Genomic DNA, 16428 nt, shown 5'->3' on the forward strand with positions numbered 1-16428 from the left:
CATTTCACATTCCATTATGGGACCAAGGCCATACAACACCTGAAGTCTTTTTATTTTTATACACGTTTGTTGCTGTTCTTTTTTTGTTTTTGTTTTTGTTTTTCTGTTAGTTATTTTTTTCCCCTCCCATCGTTACACCGCAGGCTCACATGGCAAAGAGTCATCTCTAAAATGAACAGTTGGCAGCTCTCGTAAATGCAAAAAAACAAATAAAAATATAATAAATATCTTGTTTCTTTTGTTACGAATTGTAGTCGCATGCACGTATCTAAACACGTATGTGGAGTTTGTAGCTTCTCTTTTCAACTGCACGTCGTATATTTCTTTTTTTTTGTCGTTATTTTTTTCCATACCGAATGACTCATTCAATGAAGTTGATTTTTTTTCCTTTTGTTTTTGTAACATCTCACCACGAGCCCCGACAGTAATGGTTCCCGACGGTCAGGACGAGCTGTTGTTTTTTTTTTTCCTTCTTCTTCTACGTTTTCTCCTTTTCGCTGCTTATTTACACGTCGAAGCTCCGGCGACGCTCGCTCGGATCGCCCGACGTCGCTTCGTGGCCGAACGCGACGTTCTGCGTGTTATTTTATTTTATGTTATTATTTTTTAGGGGGGGGTTTCTTTTACAGAACCTAGAACTCGTCGCCCGGCGTCGACTCGCGCTTCCACCTCGTGTCCGGAAAGCAAACGTCGTTTTGCGCGGCCGCGTTACATTCTGACGGAGAATCGATGGCTCGTTATCCTCCCTGAAGAATGGATCCCGTACATTCAACGCTAAGTGTGTGCGGCTTGTGGTCGCTCGAATCTACGAAGTCCGTTTGCGTCGCCGCGCCGGCCCGTTTCCCCCGGGGACGTGTTCGAAGTTGTATCCCCCCCTCCCCCCCTTTTTTTTTTCTTCCATAAATAGCCCCGACGGGTCAGTCGTCGTCGTCGTCGGCGTGACGACCGCAAAGTGATCGATCGTTCCCGGGCGGTCGTACGCCCGCTTTCTATAAATCGCGTACAAAATCTAACGGGTCTCGTTTCCTCGGTCGCGGGTTCGGAAATTCGCGCGAACGCCCAAAAAAAGGCGCCCGAGACAACGCGGAGTACAAAAATATCGGAACGCTTTCCGGAGTGCGCTCGTAATAACTCGGGTCGCCCGCAAAAAGGCCCTTGGCAGCTGTTTTCCCCGACGAAACGCGGGCTCGGATCGATTTCCTGTGCAAATCCGAAGGTACAAAGTGGAAAGAAATGGCAGTTTTATTGGTAATTGTGCTTTTGTTTTTTTTTCCCCGCCTCTTTCGAATGAACGAACGAACGGCGTATTCGAGGAAACTGTCGGGGAAAGGACGCCGAAAAACTCGGGAACCCTGAGTGGCCGTCGCCCCCGAACGGAGGACGAAGTCGCTTATCTGAACACCTGCAGAGTTTTCCTCGTTATTCTTTCGTTAGAAAAATGGCCGCCCGGACCGCTTTACTGCCGACGGCGCCTTTTTTTGTTGTTTTTATTTTGGCGCTTTTTCGGTCTCGCGAACCGAACTTATTGGATTTGCTGGCTTTGCATCTGGCTATTTACACGTTTTACCGAGAGGGCGAAACGTTTGGGAACGTCGACGCGGCTCGGCGCCGAGGACGCCGGGACGCCGCCGATATACAAACGACGGTTCGGACGACGGCTCGGTCCGAAACCCCGAAAGTCTTTTCCCCCCGCGTCCGCCGCTCGTCCCTCTTTCGTCTCGCGGCGTTGCCCTCTTCGACCCGGACGGATCCCGTCGTGTAGAAAAGCCCGCGGAAAAAAAAAAAACAACCCCAAAACAAAACGACACCGAAAACCGAAAAACCGAACGACGTGAAAAAAAACCCAAAAACAAATCCGGAAATAAATACACAAACACGTAAATGAAACGAGTCGGACGAACGGCGAACGCCGCCGCGCCCGGACCCGAACGGTCCCGTCACACGTAGTAGAGCCAGTAGATGAGGTTGAACAGCGAGAACACGGAGGGGAAGATGATCCGCGACCAGCGGTCGATGGCGTTCACGTCCGTCAGGTCGGGGATTTTGATCTTCAGCTGCGAGGAGCGCCGGCGCAGGCGGCTGCGCTTCAGCTGCGCGGCCCGGTCCAGGGACTGGCGGCTGGCCGAGCGCGGCCCGATGCCGCCGCTCTGCTTGCGGTACTGGATGTGCGACGAGGCCGCGCTGTCCAGCTGCGCCGCGGACTGAGAGTTCCTCATGTCCGCCAGGCTGGTGGTGATCTCGCCCCCCGCCACCCTCGTTGTGGATCTCCAGCGTGGTCAGCAGGATGTTGCCGTGGCCGTGCGCCTCCGCCTGAAAGGACAAACGCAAACGGAACAACCGCCTTACCGATGCGCCGGGGGCGTCGGACAAGTCGCCGTCCGCGACGGCCCGTCGTCGGGGCGTCGCGGAAGACGTCTGCGACCCCCCCCCTCCCCCCACAAACACACACCTCCCCCGAAAGCCAGCGAGCGCTTCGGTGCGCTTTTTATTGACCCGGCTCGGGCCGTTTGTCCGATTGCCGCCGAGTGCCGATCGATAAAACGAGAAAACCTCGCTTCCAAACATCGGCACTGCGGGAATAACGCGTTCCATTAAGTAGCCCCCCCCTCTCCCTCCTCCCCCCCCAGCAGCTGGTGATCCATGCGCCACAACACAGGTACACAGTGATGGGATGCAGCGATCGCTCATGCAAATGTACCGACCGTGAAAATGACGCATTTCTTTTCCTGGCGGGTGGGGAACAAAAAAAACAGAAAAAGAAAATGCCTTTCTCGAACTGACGCGCGCCGTCTTTCCCGACGGCCGTCGTCGTCACTTCTCGTCTCCGTTTATTATCGGCGTCGGGCCAAAAAATGCCGCGTCGGCCGTTCACCTCCCCTCGGCTCACGGCCCGCCGCGTGACATTTTTCGCGACGCGCGAATAAACCGGCGTCGCCGACAGATTTACGGCTTCGTGCCACAGAATGCGATGGAGTCGTGCCGTCGGTTCACGTGAGCGGGGGATGGGGGGGGGGGGGGGGGGGGGGGGGGGGGAGGGGGGACGGGGGGGGACGGACGGCGTCGTCGGGGGGACACGGACCGCATGCGTTCCTTCGTCGCTCGCGTGGACGCGAAGACGCTCGGGAACCGATCCGTGTCGGCTGATGGGAGGTGAATTTGACTTGAGGACGCACACAACTCACCGAGCGCGAGTGGCGAAGCCCTCTAACCTGATTGGACCGTTTTAGGGATGCGGTCCTATTACCTGCCTCCTGAGGAAACCAAAACAACCACGGATGTATTTATTCACGGGGACTGAGTGCGTTCGTATGTTTCCTTAAGAGAAGATGCTTACGCTCGGCGATAAGGACAGTAAACCTGTTGGGAAAAAAAACCCTCAATTCTTGGTTCCGATACTCGATTAACAATAAATTTAAAAGTTAAGACAATTTCACCAAAAACATGGAATCCCAAATGAAACGCACGACATACTCACCGGGACGTTCCCCGACTTCGCCGCCCTTTAACGACGGGCGAAGCCGCGCCGTGACGTCGGTATTATGACTTCGGTTTGGTTGCCGCGTGATTAACATTTTAGTCGCCCCTCTCCCGATCGAAAACTAAACTAAATTGACCTCCTTTAAATTTCACCCAAAACGCCCCCCCCCCCCCCCCCCCCCCCGAACCCAACATCTGCTCTCGCGCCGCGTTCGCGGGCGACGGACGACCGATAAGGAAACGCCGCCCTACCCTCGCCGCGTCGTACTTGGCCGCCTTCTCGTTGTTGGCCTTCTCCGCCTTCTCCGCCAGCTTCTTCTGCATCTGAGGGCCCCTCCCGAAGAAGATGTAGTTGACGAAGGCGTACTCCAGCAGCGCCAGGAACACCATGACGAAGCAGCCCATCAGGTACATGTCGATGGCCTTCACGTACGGGATCTTGGGCAGCGTCTCCCTCAAATGGGTGTTGATGGTGGTCATGGTCAGCACGGTGGTGATCCCTGCGGAAAACCCCCCCCAAAAAAACACCGCAAATCAAACGCCTCTTTCAGCCGCTTCCTTCTGTTCTGCCCGATCGGTCCGACGGACGTGTCGGCGCCGACGAGTCATTGAAATTCAAAGGTCCGCCCGGGAAAAAACATCCGGCGGCCCCTCGGTCATCGGGCACAGAGAACTCATTACAATAACGCTGCGTGTCTCATAAAGGAGGTCAACCGAGCCCTCGGTGTAAGTTATCGCCGCGTCGCAACGCCACTCTCCGTCCGTCCCTCCGTCCCTCCGTCCCTCCGTCCTCTCGTCTGCTTCGGACAATTTAATCACGCTTCGTGGCGCCGTGACACTCTCTGGAGAGAAATACAGTTTCGTCGGGTTTCTCCGTCTCCACCCGTTGTTTCCCCCGCTTCCTCCCCTTATCTCCCCCCCTCCCTCCATTTATCCACCCCCCCTCCCCTTCCTCCCACCTCATTCCACATCCCCGAGCCTCTCTTTCCACCTTAACGGCTGCAACGAAGGCACACGGCAATCAAATCGGCTCCAATCGTGAGACATTAACTGCGGGACAGGTTATCCGTCGACGGGTCGCTAAATCCAAGCGCCTCTTCTCATCGCTCGGGAAGACGCCGCGGACCGCCGGTCCTCCGCCCGCGCCTCCTCCGCTCGTCTAACTCGATTGCGAACGGAGGGCCTCGCAACCGCATTAAGAGCGCGGGCGGCTCATTGGGAACTTCGCACTCCTTCGCAAACCGCTCGGCAAAATGAGATTCCCCTTCAAACAATTCAATTGTTTGCCTCCTGGAATTGATCCCCCCCCCCTTCCCTCCTCCCCTTCACCCCCCCAATCATTACAGCGCTCTTACTGGCAGGTCTGCAAGCGCAATAGAGCAGCCACACACACACACACACACACACACACACACACACACACACACACACACACACACACACACTTCAGAACGCATATTGCGTTCCCTCACGAATGTCGGATGAACCGGACGTTACCGGCGCGCCTTCACGAAACAGATACGACTCCGCGCGCGAGCCTCCGGACGCACGCGGACGGACGGACGGACGCTCTCCGAGATAACGCAGGAGGAGACGGACGCGGCAGACGGGTAATGGATCAAAGCGCGTTTCCCAAAACGCATTACGACGCGTTAACGTCATTACCGCTCCATTACGCCGCCCGATAAAGACGATTGAAGGACAGAAAGCGCCGATCCGTCGGCGCGGCCGGATCGATCCGTTTGACCCCGGGCCCGACGCTCTACCGCCGGCTGGCCATCTGCGGCGCCGGACGTTATTAAACGAACCCGTAACCTGGAAACGCGACCAAACAACCCGGCGCGCCTTACATCCGACTTCAGTTTCATTTCCGTTTCTTTCTTCCGTGTTTTCTTCCGACCGAGAGGAGGTGCCGGATTCCCGCTCTCGCTCTCCGTCCGGAAAAGTTCATTCGCCGAGCTACGAATGAACGAGCGCCGCGGAGAGCCCGATGCCTAAATTGCGTTCGCCCCCCCGCCGCCTCGTTTACGGCCGGCGGGGGCCGACGGGCGCCCTCGTCTAATAACGGGCGGACCTGCGCTCGTTAGAGAGGAGATGCGTTTACGGCCCCCCGCGGGCCTCCCCGTCCTCGCATGTTCGTCTCGAGGTCCCGGAGCTCGTCGGACAAAGCCGAACGCTCGCCCCTCGCCCCGCCTCTTACCGAGGGCCACTCTGGCCGCCGACGCGTCGTAGTTGATCCAGAAGGAGACCCAGGAGAGGATGGTGATCAGGATCGATGGCATGTACGTCTGCAAGATGAAGTAGCCGATGTTCCTCTTCAGCTTGAAGCTCAGAGACAGTCGAGGGTAGGCACCTGGAGGGGGAAAGAGGGAGAGAGGGACAGAGAGAAAGGGACAGAGAGAGAGGGAGAGAGAGAGAGACAAAGGGAGAAAGAGAGAGAGAGAGAGGGACAGAAGAGACAGAGTGACAAAAAGAGAGACAGGGAGCGAGACAGAGAAAGAGGGAGGGAGGGAGGGAGGGTGAGAAAGAGAAGGAGAGAGAGCGAGAGACAGAGAGAAAGACACATTTCGACACATTTCAAACTGACAGCATCCAACTTTGTTATCCTGAGAAGAGCACGCAGGGACACCTCATGTTTTTGTTTCAGTTTCCATGACAACCCCGACAGCATGGGTTGGATTTATCGCCATGGTAACAAGAATTTCATTTCTTTCAGTGAGCGCGCGCACACACACACACACACACACACACACACACAAAGAACACTGTAACCCTGTTTTGTGATGATGTGACACAATATTCAGGCTGCTGATAAAAATTCCAGCACTCTGATTTATCGCGTCTCCGCATCGCCGTAATTCACACGAAGATTCAGACGGATTCGGCGTCACGCCGGCTTCAGAAAGGCAGGCGGCGGCGGCGAGTCGGGAAAAATCAAACGCTTCTGCTGCGAGGAAGCGTTCCTGTCGTTAATTTGAAACTTCCGCGGATCGTATCTACGACTCGTTACTATTCTTAGCTGCTTTTCCGCTCTCGGTTTGTGTCGGAGGAGAAGAAGGGCCCGCTACGCTGCCGTTTCCAAACCGTGGGTTTCGGCCAAAGCTACTTGTGGCGAGCGTGGGTCTAATCGACTTCACGCTTGTGTGCACAGTTGGACCGACTCCATTTGTGGAGAGAGAGAGAGAGAGAGAGAGAGAGACAGAGAGACAGAGAGACAGAGAGAGACAAAAAAAGATCCTCTCATTAACATTCAGCGCCCGCTGTTTGTTAGATTGCAATAAACAGGGTCACGTGTACTTCTACAAAAACAGGCCGTTTCTCAAACGGGATTATCGGCCGCCGCCGACGGGACTTCCGGAGGACCTCGGCGCCGACCGGACCCGGCGTCGTGTCCCGGCCGTACGTTATTAAGCGCGTTCGGTGTCGCGTCCTCTCGCGCCGCCGGCTGCGATTGACGCGTGACAAACTGACGCCGTGTCTGCCGAACGTCAGCGTGGCGGCGTTTCCGCTGGCGACCGGTTTATGGCTTTTACACAAATAAGGAAGCTTTTTATTTTATTGAAAGCCCTTTGACCTTTCGTTTGACGTCCGCGGTCGCCGTTCGTTTGGGACGCGCGACGCATCTCCGCGGCGACGGAGCGTCCCGCGCGTCTCCTACACTTTCGTCTACCTTTCCCCGATCGCGTTTACGTCGCATTTGGAGACGAGTGGAGCCGACGTGCGCCCCCTTTTCTCTTTCACCGATTTTCAGCAAACATCCGGGTGTAACAAATGAGCCGCCGACTATCGCTGTCGAGTGACGCGTGCGATGTGTTCCGGTATTTAGCGGCTGAAGGCGAGCCGGAGGTTCGCCGGCGCGTGGGCGTCCGACGGCACTGGCTGTAACTGCGACGCGGAACGGCATCCGCGAGTGGGAGGAAGACCGCGTGTGAGGCCGAGGAGGAGGTGGGAGGAGGAGGTGGAGGATGATGAAAAGGAGGAGGAGGAGGAGGAAGAGGGAAAACAGTTCACCGACAAAGTCCGCGACAGCTCGACGACAGAGTCCCGGAGGTCTGCCGCGTCTCCTTTTCGTCGCCTCCGTCGCCCCGACAACCGCGCCGCCTGCGTCCGACGTCGTGTAACCCGTCCCACGCACGTTCCACACTTCACGTTTTAAAAAAAGTCCCACTTCCTTTACAGAGTCAAGTATTTGTTCTGAATTTCAGCGCTGCGTCGTAAACGACGACTGCTTCAAAAAGCTGCTAACGAAGCGTTTCGAGTTCGAAGGAACGTAATCGAGGACGACCGTCAGATTAATATTTCATATTTAAAGCCGTCGTCGTCGAACAGACGGGAGAATAATTTCGCGCCCCGCGTCAAACCTACGACGCCCTGGATCGCGGCCTGTTTTTCTGTCGCGGAGTCGTCGCCGTCCGACCTGCTCTCGTTACCGAAACCTTCTTTGGCGCGAGGCTTCTATATCTGTCTCTCCGCTTTCCCTTTTCTCAGTGATTTGGCAGATTGTTGAAGTCTGTATAAATAATAACTGAAGATCCCCCCCTCCCCGCTGCGACTAATTAACGCTCTCCGAAAATACTTTACAAGTTTTCGGGGCCGCGGCCCCCCCCCCCCGGTCCCTCCGGCCCCTGCGGCCCGTCGCGTCGGCCCGCCGAGCGGACCGAGGGATTAACCGGGCCGTTGTCGGGCGTTCACCTGTGGAAAACACGACGTTTCTGGACACAGCTTGTAATCCACGATGGAGAACTGAGGCAGCTCGATCCTCGTCACCCCCGTCACGGCCGTATCTCCTCCCTTCCAGTAGAACTCGATGTCGTCTGTGGTGTAGCCATCTGCACGGGAGGAAACGCACACACACACGCACACACGCACACACACACACACACACAACACACACACACACACACATGCGCGCCGAGGTGTAACCATCTGTCCGACCGGCACCGGAGACAGAGATATGCGGCGTTGCTGATCGTCCGACTGGGCTGCTATTTGGGGAGGGGGGGGGAACAAACATTAATAATAAATAACAAAACGCGTTTGAAGTCGTTTCAGAGAAGCAGACGTTGCTCTGAAAAGCAAGTGCTTTAATGGGTTTACGCGAGTTCGGGAAAATGTCAAAAGAATAAAAAAACAGAAAACAAAAAAAGAGACAAAAAAATACCAACTAAAAACAAAAAGGGGCGGTTGTCATTGTTTGTTCTTGCTTACTTTTTCTGGCTCTCCTACCTTCGTATTATTCAGCTCTACGCAGTATTTCCCATCCCCTCCGTCCACCCGTCTATCCTCTCGCCCGTTTCTAAGGTCGGCTTGCGGTTGGCGGCGGGGCGAGCGAGCCGGCGCGCATCTCCCTCTCCGTGGCCGCGTCGTCCGCAAACAGCGGAGAGGCCACGCCGAGCTCGGCTCGTCCGGCCACCCCGGGCCGACCTGCTGCCTGATGCTGACTCAGCCGCCCCCCTCCCTTCCTCCCTCCCCCTCCTCCCCTTCTCCTTCCCCTCCCCGAAGCGTTACATCCCGAGCTGAAAGCTTTAATTATAAACCAAAGACCTCAAAGTCCGCGGTTCCACGTTTGCCCGCCGGCGCCACATTAAACTACCGAGGTGACCCCGGGATTCAGTTGTAGGATTATCACGTAAGGTCAACCTCGGACTTTTTAAACAAACGCCGCAGAACGGTAAAAAGACGCACAAAAACAGAACCGGGTCCGTTGTTTTTTGTGCGTTCCCCCCCCCCTTCCGCTCGAACGCATTTGGCCCCCGAGCGGTCGGCCCCCCCCGTACTCACAGCTCTCTATCTCCAGGGTGCAGTTCTGTTCGTCCAGAGGATACCGCCTGAGGTCCATCATGCACGCCGCCGTTGTCGTGATCCTGGAAGAGGAGACGCGGGTGGAGAGAGGAGGGGAAGGGGAATATACTTTAGATGGTGCGTTTCATTTAAGCACATGACATTGAGAGGCAGACGGACGGACGGGCGGGAAGACGCGGCGCTCCGCTTGGCCTGTTCGTCTTTTCGCCCGGCTCCTCGGCCCGGTAACGTATCGCCGGACGCCGTTGGCGTCCTCTTCCGAGGACATTATCGCGACGCCTCCGACTTAAAATGCCGACCGCGTAACTGAATACATAATCGCGCCGCCGATCCGCCCTCCGCTCCTTCCCGTCGGCGGCGTCCGGGGATCCTTTCAAACGGCTGACGATCGCGCTGTTTGAAATACGCCGCCGAATGGCACGGAATTTCTGAACGATTTCGGCAAAACTCCGGCCCGATTCAAAGCCGGCCGCTCGGCCGCCGGGTGTCTCCGTTCGGTTGACGCTCGGACGGTCCGAAACATCGACGGAAATTCAAAACGAGGGCTTTTAACGAGGCCTGTGTTCGTTATCGCCGAGGACGGTGACTCGCCGACGCGTTTTAGGGCAACGGCGCGTCGGGTACATCCGGTCCGAAGCGTCGGAAGTCCGCTTTCCGTGTTTCGGGTGGTCGACGACGAGATACGTTTGTCCCTTTACAAAGTCTCACTTCACGCCCGATGCCCGAAATGTACGACGGGAGAAGCCGCGTAAGCTGCCGAAACCTTCGTCTCTCGTCGCTACGGTTACTGTTAAACGTTACGGCGGGACCCGACGAAGCTCGTCTCGCCGAGACGATCGGACCGCGCGCCGAGCGTAACTCGCCTCAGTCCGTAGAGAACGGTTCCGTCCGGGTGCAGGCGGATCATGCGGTTTTTCACCGTGACGCCGTGGACGAACGACTTCTTGTCGTTGAGGAAGTACGTGTCGGGGACCCACAGCTGGTCGGCCACCCTGTTGTCCAGAGTCAGGTTGAGGGGGATTCCCAAGTAGGCCAGACGCTTGTCTCTCCAGTACTGCTGGAAGTACATGGTCAGCGTGTAGTCCTGCGGGGAAAACAAACACAAAAGCGCCGTTAACGGCTCTGAAACATGTAGTGGCTGTTTTTTTTGTTGTTTTTTTTTCCCCTTTTCTTCATGTACTTTTGCTGAATGACAACCTCCTGTTGTTTCCCCTCAGCGGGGAACCGCCGGGGAAATACGCGCCCTTAGTAATTCTTTATCGCGCTATCCTCTGAGGTCGTATCTAATTCCTTTGCCTAAAAGCTATTTTCCCCCCCGTCACCCAAACGCCAACGAAATCAAAAGGGCCGAGTCTCCGCGGTCCCGCCGCTTTTCAAAGTCTCACTTTTGAAAGATGTTTCAGGACAATACTGAATTGTTTTTGTTGTTACTCAGTTCTTGGCCTTACGTGGGATTTGCTCTAAAACTGCCTTTAATGAATCAAGAGACTTTGTGTTTCCTTTTTTTTTTTCATTTTCTTTGTTTTACCGCGCTCTTACGCGCTTTAACGTTTCCCGTCGTCCCTCGCGGCCGCCTTCCAGTATCGCGACGGCGGAAAAGAATCGGGGGAAATCGAACTACGATCGATCGGATCTTAAAACCCTTCGGTGAATTCTCTCGCGTTAACCCGGGACTCTTCTCGGGATAAAAACCGCCCCCCTCCCTCTCGCAAAGGACTTATTCGCGGTTTTCCCTTTCGAACCGCCGCGTTCGCGAATATCAAAGCGTCCGTGCGAGCGTCTAATATTTCTTGTGTTTCTCTGTGTAACGAACACTCGCCATCTGGCAGCTAAGCCAAATCGGCGTTGGCAAGAAGTAATTAAACTCCGGCCGCGAGGACACCGAGGGCTCTCTGAAAATCAAACGTGGACGGTTGCGTAAGTCGATGTTTTTGTTTTGCCTCCGTTCGAGTAGTATTTGACCGGAGCCGAAGCGGCGGCGGCGGAGGAGGAGGAGGAGGAGGAGGCCGCCGCCCCTCCCTCCATTCCCACCGCAACACATAATCCACTTACCCGAGCAAACAAGCTCCTCTCCTCTATTTCTCTTTTTCCTCTGACTGTCTCTCCCTCCCTCCCTCCCCCTCCCTCCCTCTTTCTCTGGCCAGTGCCACGATCTCCCCTCTGCCCGCTGTGGCGCTGAAATGCAACCGGACCCCGCGCCGAGCTGGCGCCGGCACACGTGTCCGTGTGGCGCTGATGCTTACCGAACACACCGGGTTTGACATTTTCCTCCCATTTATTTATTTCTTATTCTTTTTCAACCCACGTTAAACGATGCCAATTCAGGCCGTTGAATTCTCCCTCGTCTTTTTATTAACGCTTCACGTCCGCTCGACGCGCTTTCCCGGGTTCGGTGAACACGCGGAGATGCGAAAGGGAAGGTCTTAGTCAGCGCAGGACACAGATTGCTCTCGCAGCACGACGAGGAAAGCTGATTGGCACGGAGCCGCGGATGTGAAGTAGTGGAACCGGGCCGGGTCGGGTAGCCCGCGGGCCCCCGGCGCCGGCCCGTCGCGGTCGTTAGACACAATCTGCGAGGGGAAGCTGTCAAAATGTCACATTTTAAGGTAAGCGACTACTTTTAGTCGCGAAATCACCTTTTTCTGCCTTCTCTAAAACAATCCTCTCCCTCGGACCGTTGTCCCGGGACTCTTTCCGCTGAACGACGTCCGAAAGAAATCGACCGATTGGTCCGCGACGGTTTACGCGATTCGCAAACTGATTTGTCGCACCTAACACAAATATTTAGTTCTTTGCTCCTCGCGTTGACCTCCGTTAACCCCGTCGCCACGTCTGAGCTCTTCTGTACAAGAACACATATCGCAAAGACATTTCATCAAAAGGACCGCAACGCTTTTCTGTTGTCAATAGATACGAGAAAACGTCAATACGTTGATCCGCGACGGCAACACCTCCCGCCGGCTATTTCACCCACGAGTAAACGGGAGGAGGAGGGAGGAAGCGAGGAGGGTGGGGAGGAGGAGGCGGTGTCGGGGGACCGAGGTCTCCCCTCTTATATTGCGTACGTAAACGGGTAGATGGCGCGCTGGCGACAGCGAGGCGCTACGTCACCCCGAGTTGCCGTCGGCGACGGGACAGTAACTCCTCGTCGCCTTCGAGGAGCTTGCGGCGCAACGTGCGACCGCCCACCGTCCGCGCTGACGTGGTCGGCGTGAACCGATCCCGGCGCCTGGTGGACGTTCGATTTACACACACACACCTCCCTCCTCCCACCGAGCGGTATCACCCCCCCCGCCGGAGTGCCAGCAGGTGGCCGGCCCGGCGAGCGCCTCGCAGCACATAAATGATTTAAACCGACCGTGCAGCCGGCGCAAACACGCGGCCGAGGAATCCTCATCAATCTTGCATGGAGGCAAATCAAAATGAGTTTCAGATGACGACGAGTTCGGCTTTGCGTTACCTGCTCGGGAAATGTTCGCTCTTGTTTGTTTTTTTAGGGCGGGAGGGCTCCGGTTCTGACCGACTGGGACTTCGGGTTATGAAGGGGGAGAGGGGGGGGTTCGCGAGAGCTCCCCGACTCCTACGTACGGATCTCGTCGCCCCCCCACATCTCCTCCCCCGACCCCCACGGCCTTTTTTCCTCGAAGTCGCAGTGTTGGACTTCCATATATAGGATAATTTCATCACCGTCTAATCTTTTCCGATGTATTGCCTCATAACGACAAGAGAGGGGGAAGGAGGAGGTGGGAGAGGGGGGCAAATAACGTCGCCCCTGCGACTGCAGCACACATTACTGCCTCCGATCTGATCTCCTTTTATTCATTGCGGTTCACAGAACTCATTCTCTGGCATGGATTGATTTGTTCGTCGGAGATGCTCCTTGAGACGTTATTGGAAGCCTTTTCTGGCGGAGACGCTGTTGTGGGTTGAGAGTTACATGCTTTTTTTTTTATTTTTTTTTTTTTTTAAGACTCCACAAGGTCCCAAAAGTGTGTCATGTGCTTAAATAACAGATGCGGTTAGAGACAGCAGTACTCGAGAGCAAAACCGGTTCTCGTCTGCCAAAGATTTGCCGTCTCGTAACCCGGAAAATAAAAAAGACGAAACGAAACCTCTCGATGATTATCTGCCGCTTCGGGAGGCGACGGACCGAAAGGCCTCCGCTTCCCGGGAAACGTTCGTCAGAGCCGTTCGTTCCGAGTCACTTTCGCGTTTCTTTCTCCGGGGCGATCCGGACATCCGGTCATTTTTTTGTGTGAATGACGCTGGTCCGAACACAACAGCTAACAAACAAACCAAACAAAATCAACGAGTAGAAAACCCTGCAGAGTTACACTTGTGTTTCGGGCTGACGGCCGGGGACCTCCTGGACGAGCCCCCGTCGTGACCGCGGCCCGCCGTTCGCCGCTCCTCTTTTCATTCGCTCCGCCGGCACCGAGAAAGGAAACGAGGCCGGCGCCTGTCGAGGTTTCGTATTTCCCAGGCTGATACCAGCGGCTATTATTACAGAGGGACCGAGAGCCTACCCGCCCCCCTCCGCCTCCCACCCCCCCCTAAAAAAAAATCGTCGGTAGCGCAGAGAAAAACAAAACGCTCTTTTTTGCGTAGCTGGAAAAACCTATATAAGATAATTAGGGTGACCCGGTTATGGCGACATCTGATTCCCGGATCTGCTTTAAACAGGCGACGGACGCGACCGGCCTCCGACCGGCCTGCGCGTCTCAAACCTCGTTACCCCCCCCCCGACGTCCTTCGGAGGACGTCTACGGCCGTCGAGTACGACGAGTGCTTTGATTACCCGGGACGCGTCCGAACGGGCCCGTCGTGCTGCCGCTGTGAAAACACATCCAGCAAAACAAACCAGGCGGAGGGAACATTTGGAGAAGCGGAGAGGGAGAGGGAGATCTCTTCACCTCTCCGTAACAACAGGGTTTTTATGTATTATTTTGTGTTTTTGGTCTCTTTTCTTTCATTTCGACACCCACGCGCGGCCGTGGGCGAACGGACGGACGGCCGGCTCGCTCGGCCCGTTGCAGCGAGCGCGGGCTCCGACCGCGTCCCCGCGAGAGGGACTCTGCCTCCGCTGCGCCGCCGTGTTCTTTTCCCGAAACGATCCCGAGACTTTCGCGAGGGGCGAGAAGGACGAGCCGGGACGAAGGCCTCGGCGCCGCCGGATGAGCGTAACGGCCGTGAAAACGCACCCGCGCTTCCTCCATAACGGTGTTTCGCGCCATTTAAACAACGGAGGTCGGCTCGTTTCCGTGTCTTTCCCAAAATAGAAGCCTCTTAAAAAGCTCTCTTCGTCGAGCGCCGACTGACGCGGACTCGCTCCCGTCTCGTCCCGGTACGGGTCTGTCGTCTGTCGTCGGCCGAGGCCGCCCCGCCACCGACAAAACCTCAGAGGTCATTAGCGAGCCTCTCTCAGACGCTTTAGCATCTGGCGGCGCTGGAGCTCGCGCTCCGGGGAGGGCGGGGGACACCGGCGTGGGACGACCTGCCCCCGCCAGGTGGGTTTCGGGACAAGCCAGATGTCGCCTATTTTTTCCCTCGCTCCTCTCTCTCTCTGCTTTTCTCACACCTTTGATCTCTCTCTCTGCTCTTTTCCGTTTCGCTCGGCCGCTCCACAAATCTCCGGCGCCCCCGCTCCGGCCTTTATTTCTCGGGTCTCTCCGCGTGCCGATCGCCCGGGTCACGTCACGTCACGTCGCGTGGCGTCGCGTGAAATCCCCGGAGCTAAACGCGGCGCTGAGGGGCGCTCCGGTGACGTCGAGCGAGTCCACAGCTGAAAACTGCGGCTTTGAACACCCCGTTGAGGTCGGATTGCGTTTCCGGCAACGACTTGCCGTGTATTTCTTGCCTTTCTCAAATCTGGGCGTTCGTCCCGGCAGCTGCTCGCCAGCGAAGGAAAAAGAAAGCCCCGAAGCGCCGACGGGATGCTCGTGAAATGCCGGTAGAAAGCTTCAATATCACTTCGGAGTAAAAGAAGCTTTTTTTTTTTTGCATACTTAACAAATATGAACACAAACATCAGACTACAGTTTCTTTAGGACAAACAACAACAGGCCCCGACGACCCTCCCCTTCCGCGCTCGTCTACCTGCGACTTAGTTCAAAACGATCCCCCTTTTTCTGAACCGGGCTTTCGGGAGCTTCGGTTTTGTCCCGGCTTTTCTACAAGTGAGAACATTTTGGATCTCGCACGCCCACGCTCAAGCTGCACGAAGAGGACCTTTACTCTCAATCTGCCAGAACCTTAGGCACTTCTCCTGTTTGCGCTGTATTTTAAAGCACTCTGTTTCTCTCTTCTTTTGCATGGTGGTGGTGGGTGGTGGGTGGGTGGGTGGGGGGGAGGTGGAGGTGGAGGTGGAGGGAGCGTCGCAGAGCCCGAAACTCATTTCTCCTCACTCCTCACTGCAGATCTCTGCCGCTCGTAGCACAAACGCGCCGGGCCAGGATCCGAAGCCTCGTTTTGGGCCTCGTGCCGATAAACCCTCTGTAACAACGACTTTTAAGACCGGTTCTCCGCAGTTATGCCCGCGGGTCGGTCCGCCGGGCCGCCGCGGGGGAAACCGGCAGCTCAAACGTTACTGAAATGAATGCAGTAACGCAGCTTTCGCCAACTTGGCCGTGTTCCTCATCTCCTCCCCTCCCTCCTTCTCCTAAACAAACAAACAAAAAAAAACAATGAGACAGAACGGCGTTCGTCTGCGCGGCCGCCTGGACAAAAGCGCCCATTATCCGTCCTCCCCCGTCCCCCTCTTACGGAGCCGACGTCCCCGCGCTAAAAACCGCAGACGGTCCCGGAACTGGGCGAGTATCCTCCGCCGAATGTCACACGCTGAAAATAACAAACAGCTCGACCGCTGTTGTTTTGGCTTCGACGCTGGACGACGGCCACCGATTGTCCATTTAACGAGCGCCGATGAGCGCAGCCGGCCTCCCGGGGGAATCGGTGAGAGATGACACGTGGCGCCTAATTGGTTATTACACATTATTAATTCTATTATTACAGGTGCGAGCCCGTCGTCCCGCGATAACGCGACCTCGTCCGCCTTGAAATCGGGTTCCACGCACGACCGCTTTTCATACAAACGGAGGACCGGGTTAGTCGTCTCTCTGACGCTGTTTTTCTTTAAAGTCGCTTTTCCAG

At 56.0% G+C, this 16428-nt stretch overlaps 1 protein-coding gene across 1 annotated transcript in view; it reads right to left on the reverse strand.

Annotated features, from left to right (window-relative positions):
- Positions 1-1841: 1841 nt before the first annotated feature.
- The window catches only part of LOC138208454 (gamma-aminobutyric acid receptor subunit beta-3-like), an 18738-nt gene continuing 4151 nt past the window's right edge, over positions 1842-16428 (reverse strand). The window contains 8 exon segments of the mRNA XM_069166324.1: positions 1842-2252; positions 2254-2310; positions 3730-3977; positions 5678-5830; positions 8170-8199; positions 8202-8306; positions 9259-9341; positions 10143-10363. Of these exon segments, the coding sequence (XP_069022425.1) occupies positions 1938-2252; positions 2254-2310; positions 3730-3977; positions 5678-5830; positions 8170-8199; positions 8202-8306; positions 9259-9341; positions 10143-10363 (1212 nt within the window). The 3' untranslated portion in view covers positions 1842-1937.

Source organism: Embiotoca jacksoni, unplaced genomic scaffold (genome assembly GCF_022577435.1).
Source record: "Embiotoca jacksoni isolate LCO1_2020_lvr unplaced genomic scaffold, fEmbJac1.0.p SCAF_38, whole genome shotgun sequence".
Classification (NCBI taxonomy): domain Eukaryota; kingdom Metazoa; phylum Chordata; class Actinopteri; family Embiotocidae; genus Embiotoca; species Embiotoca jacksoni.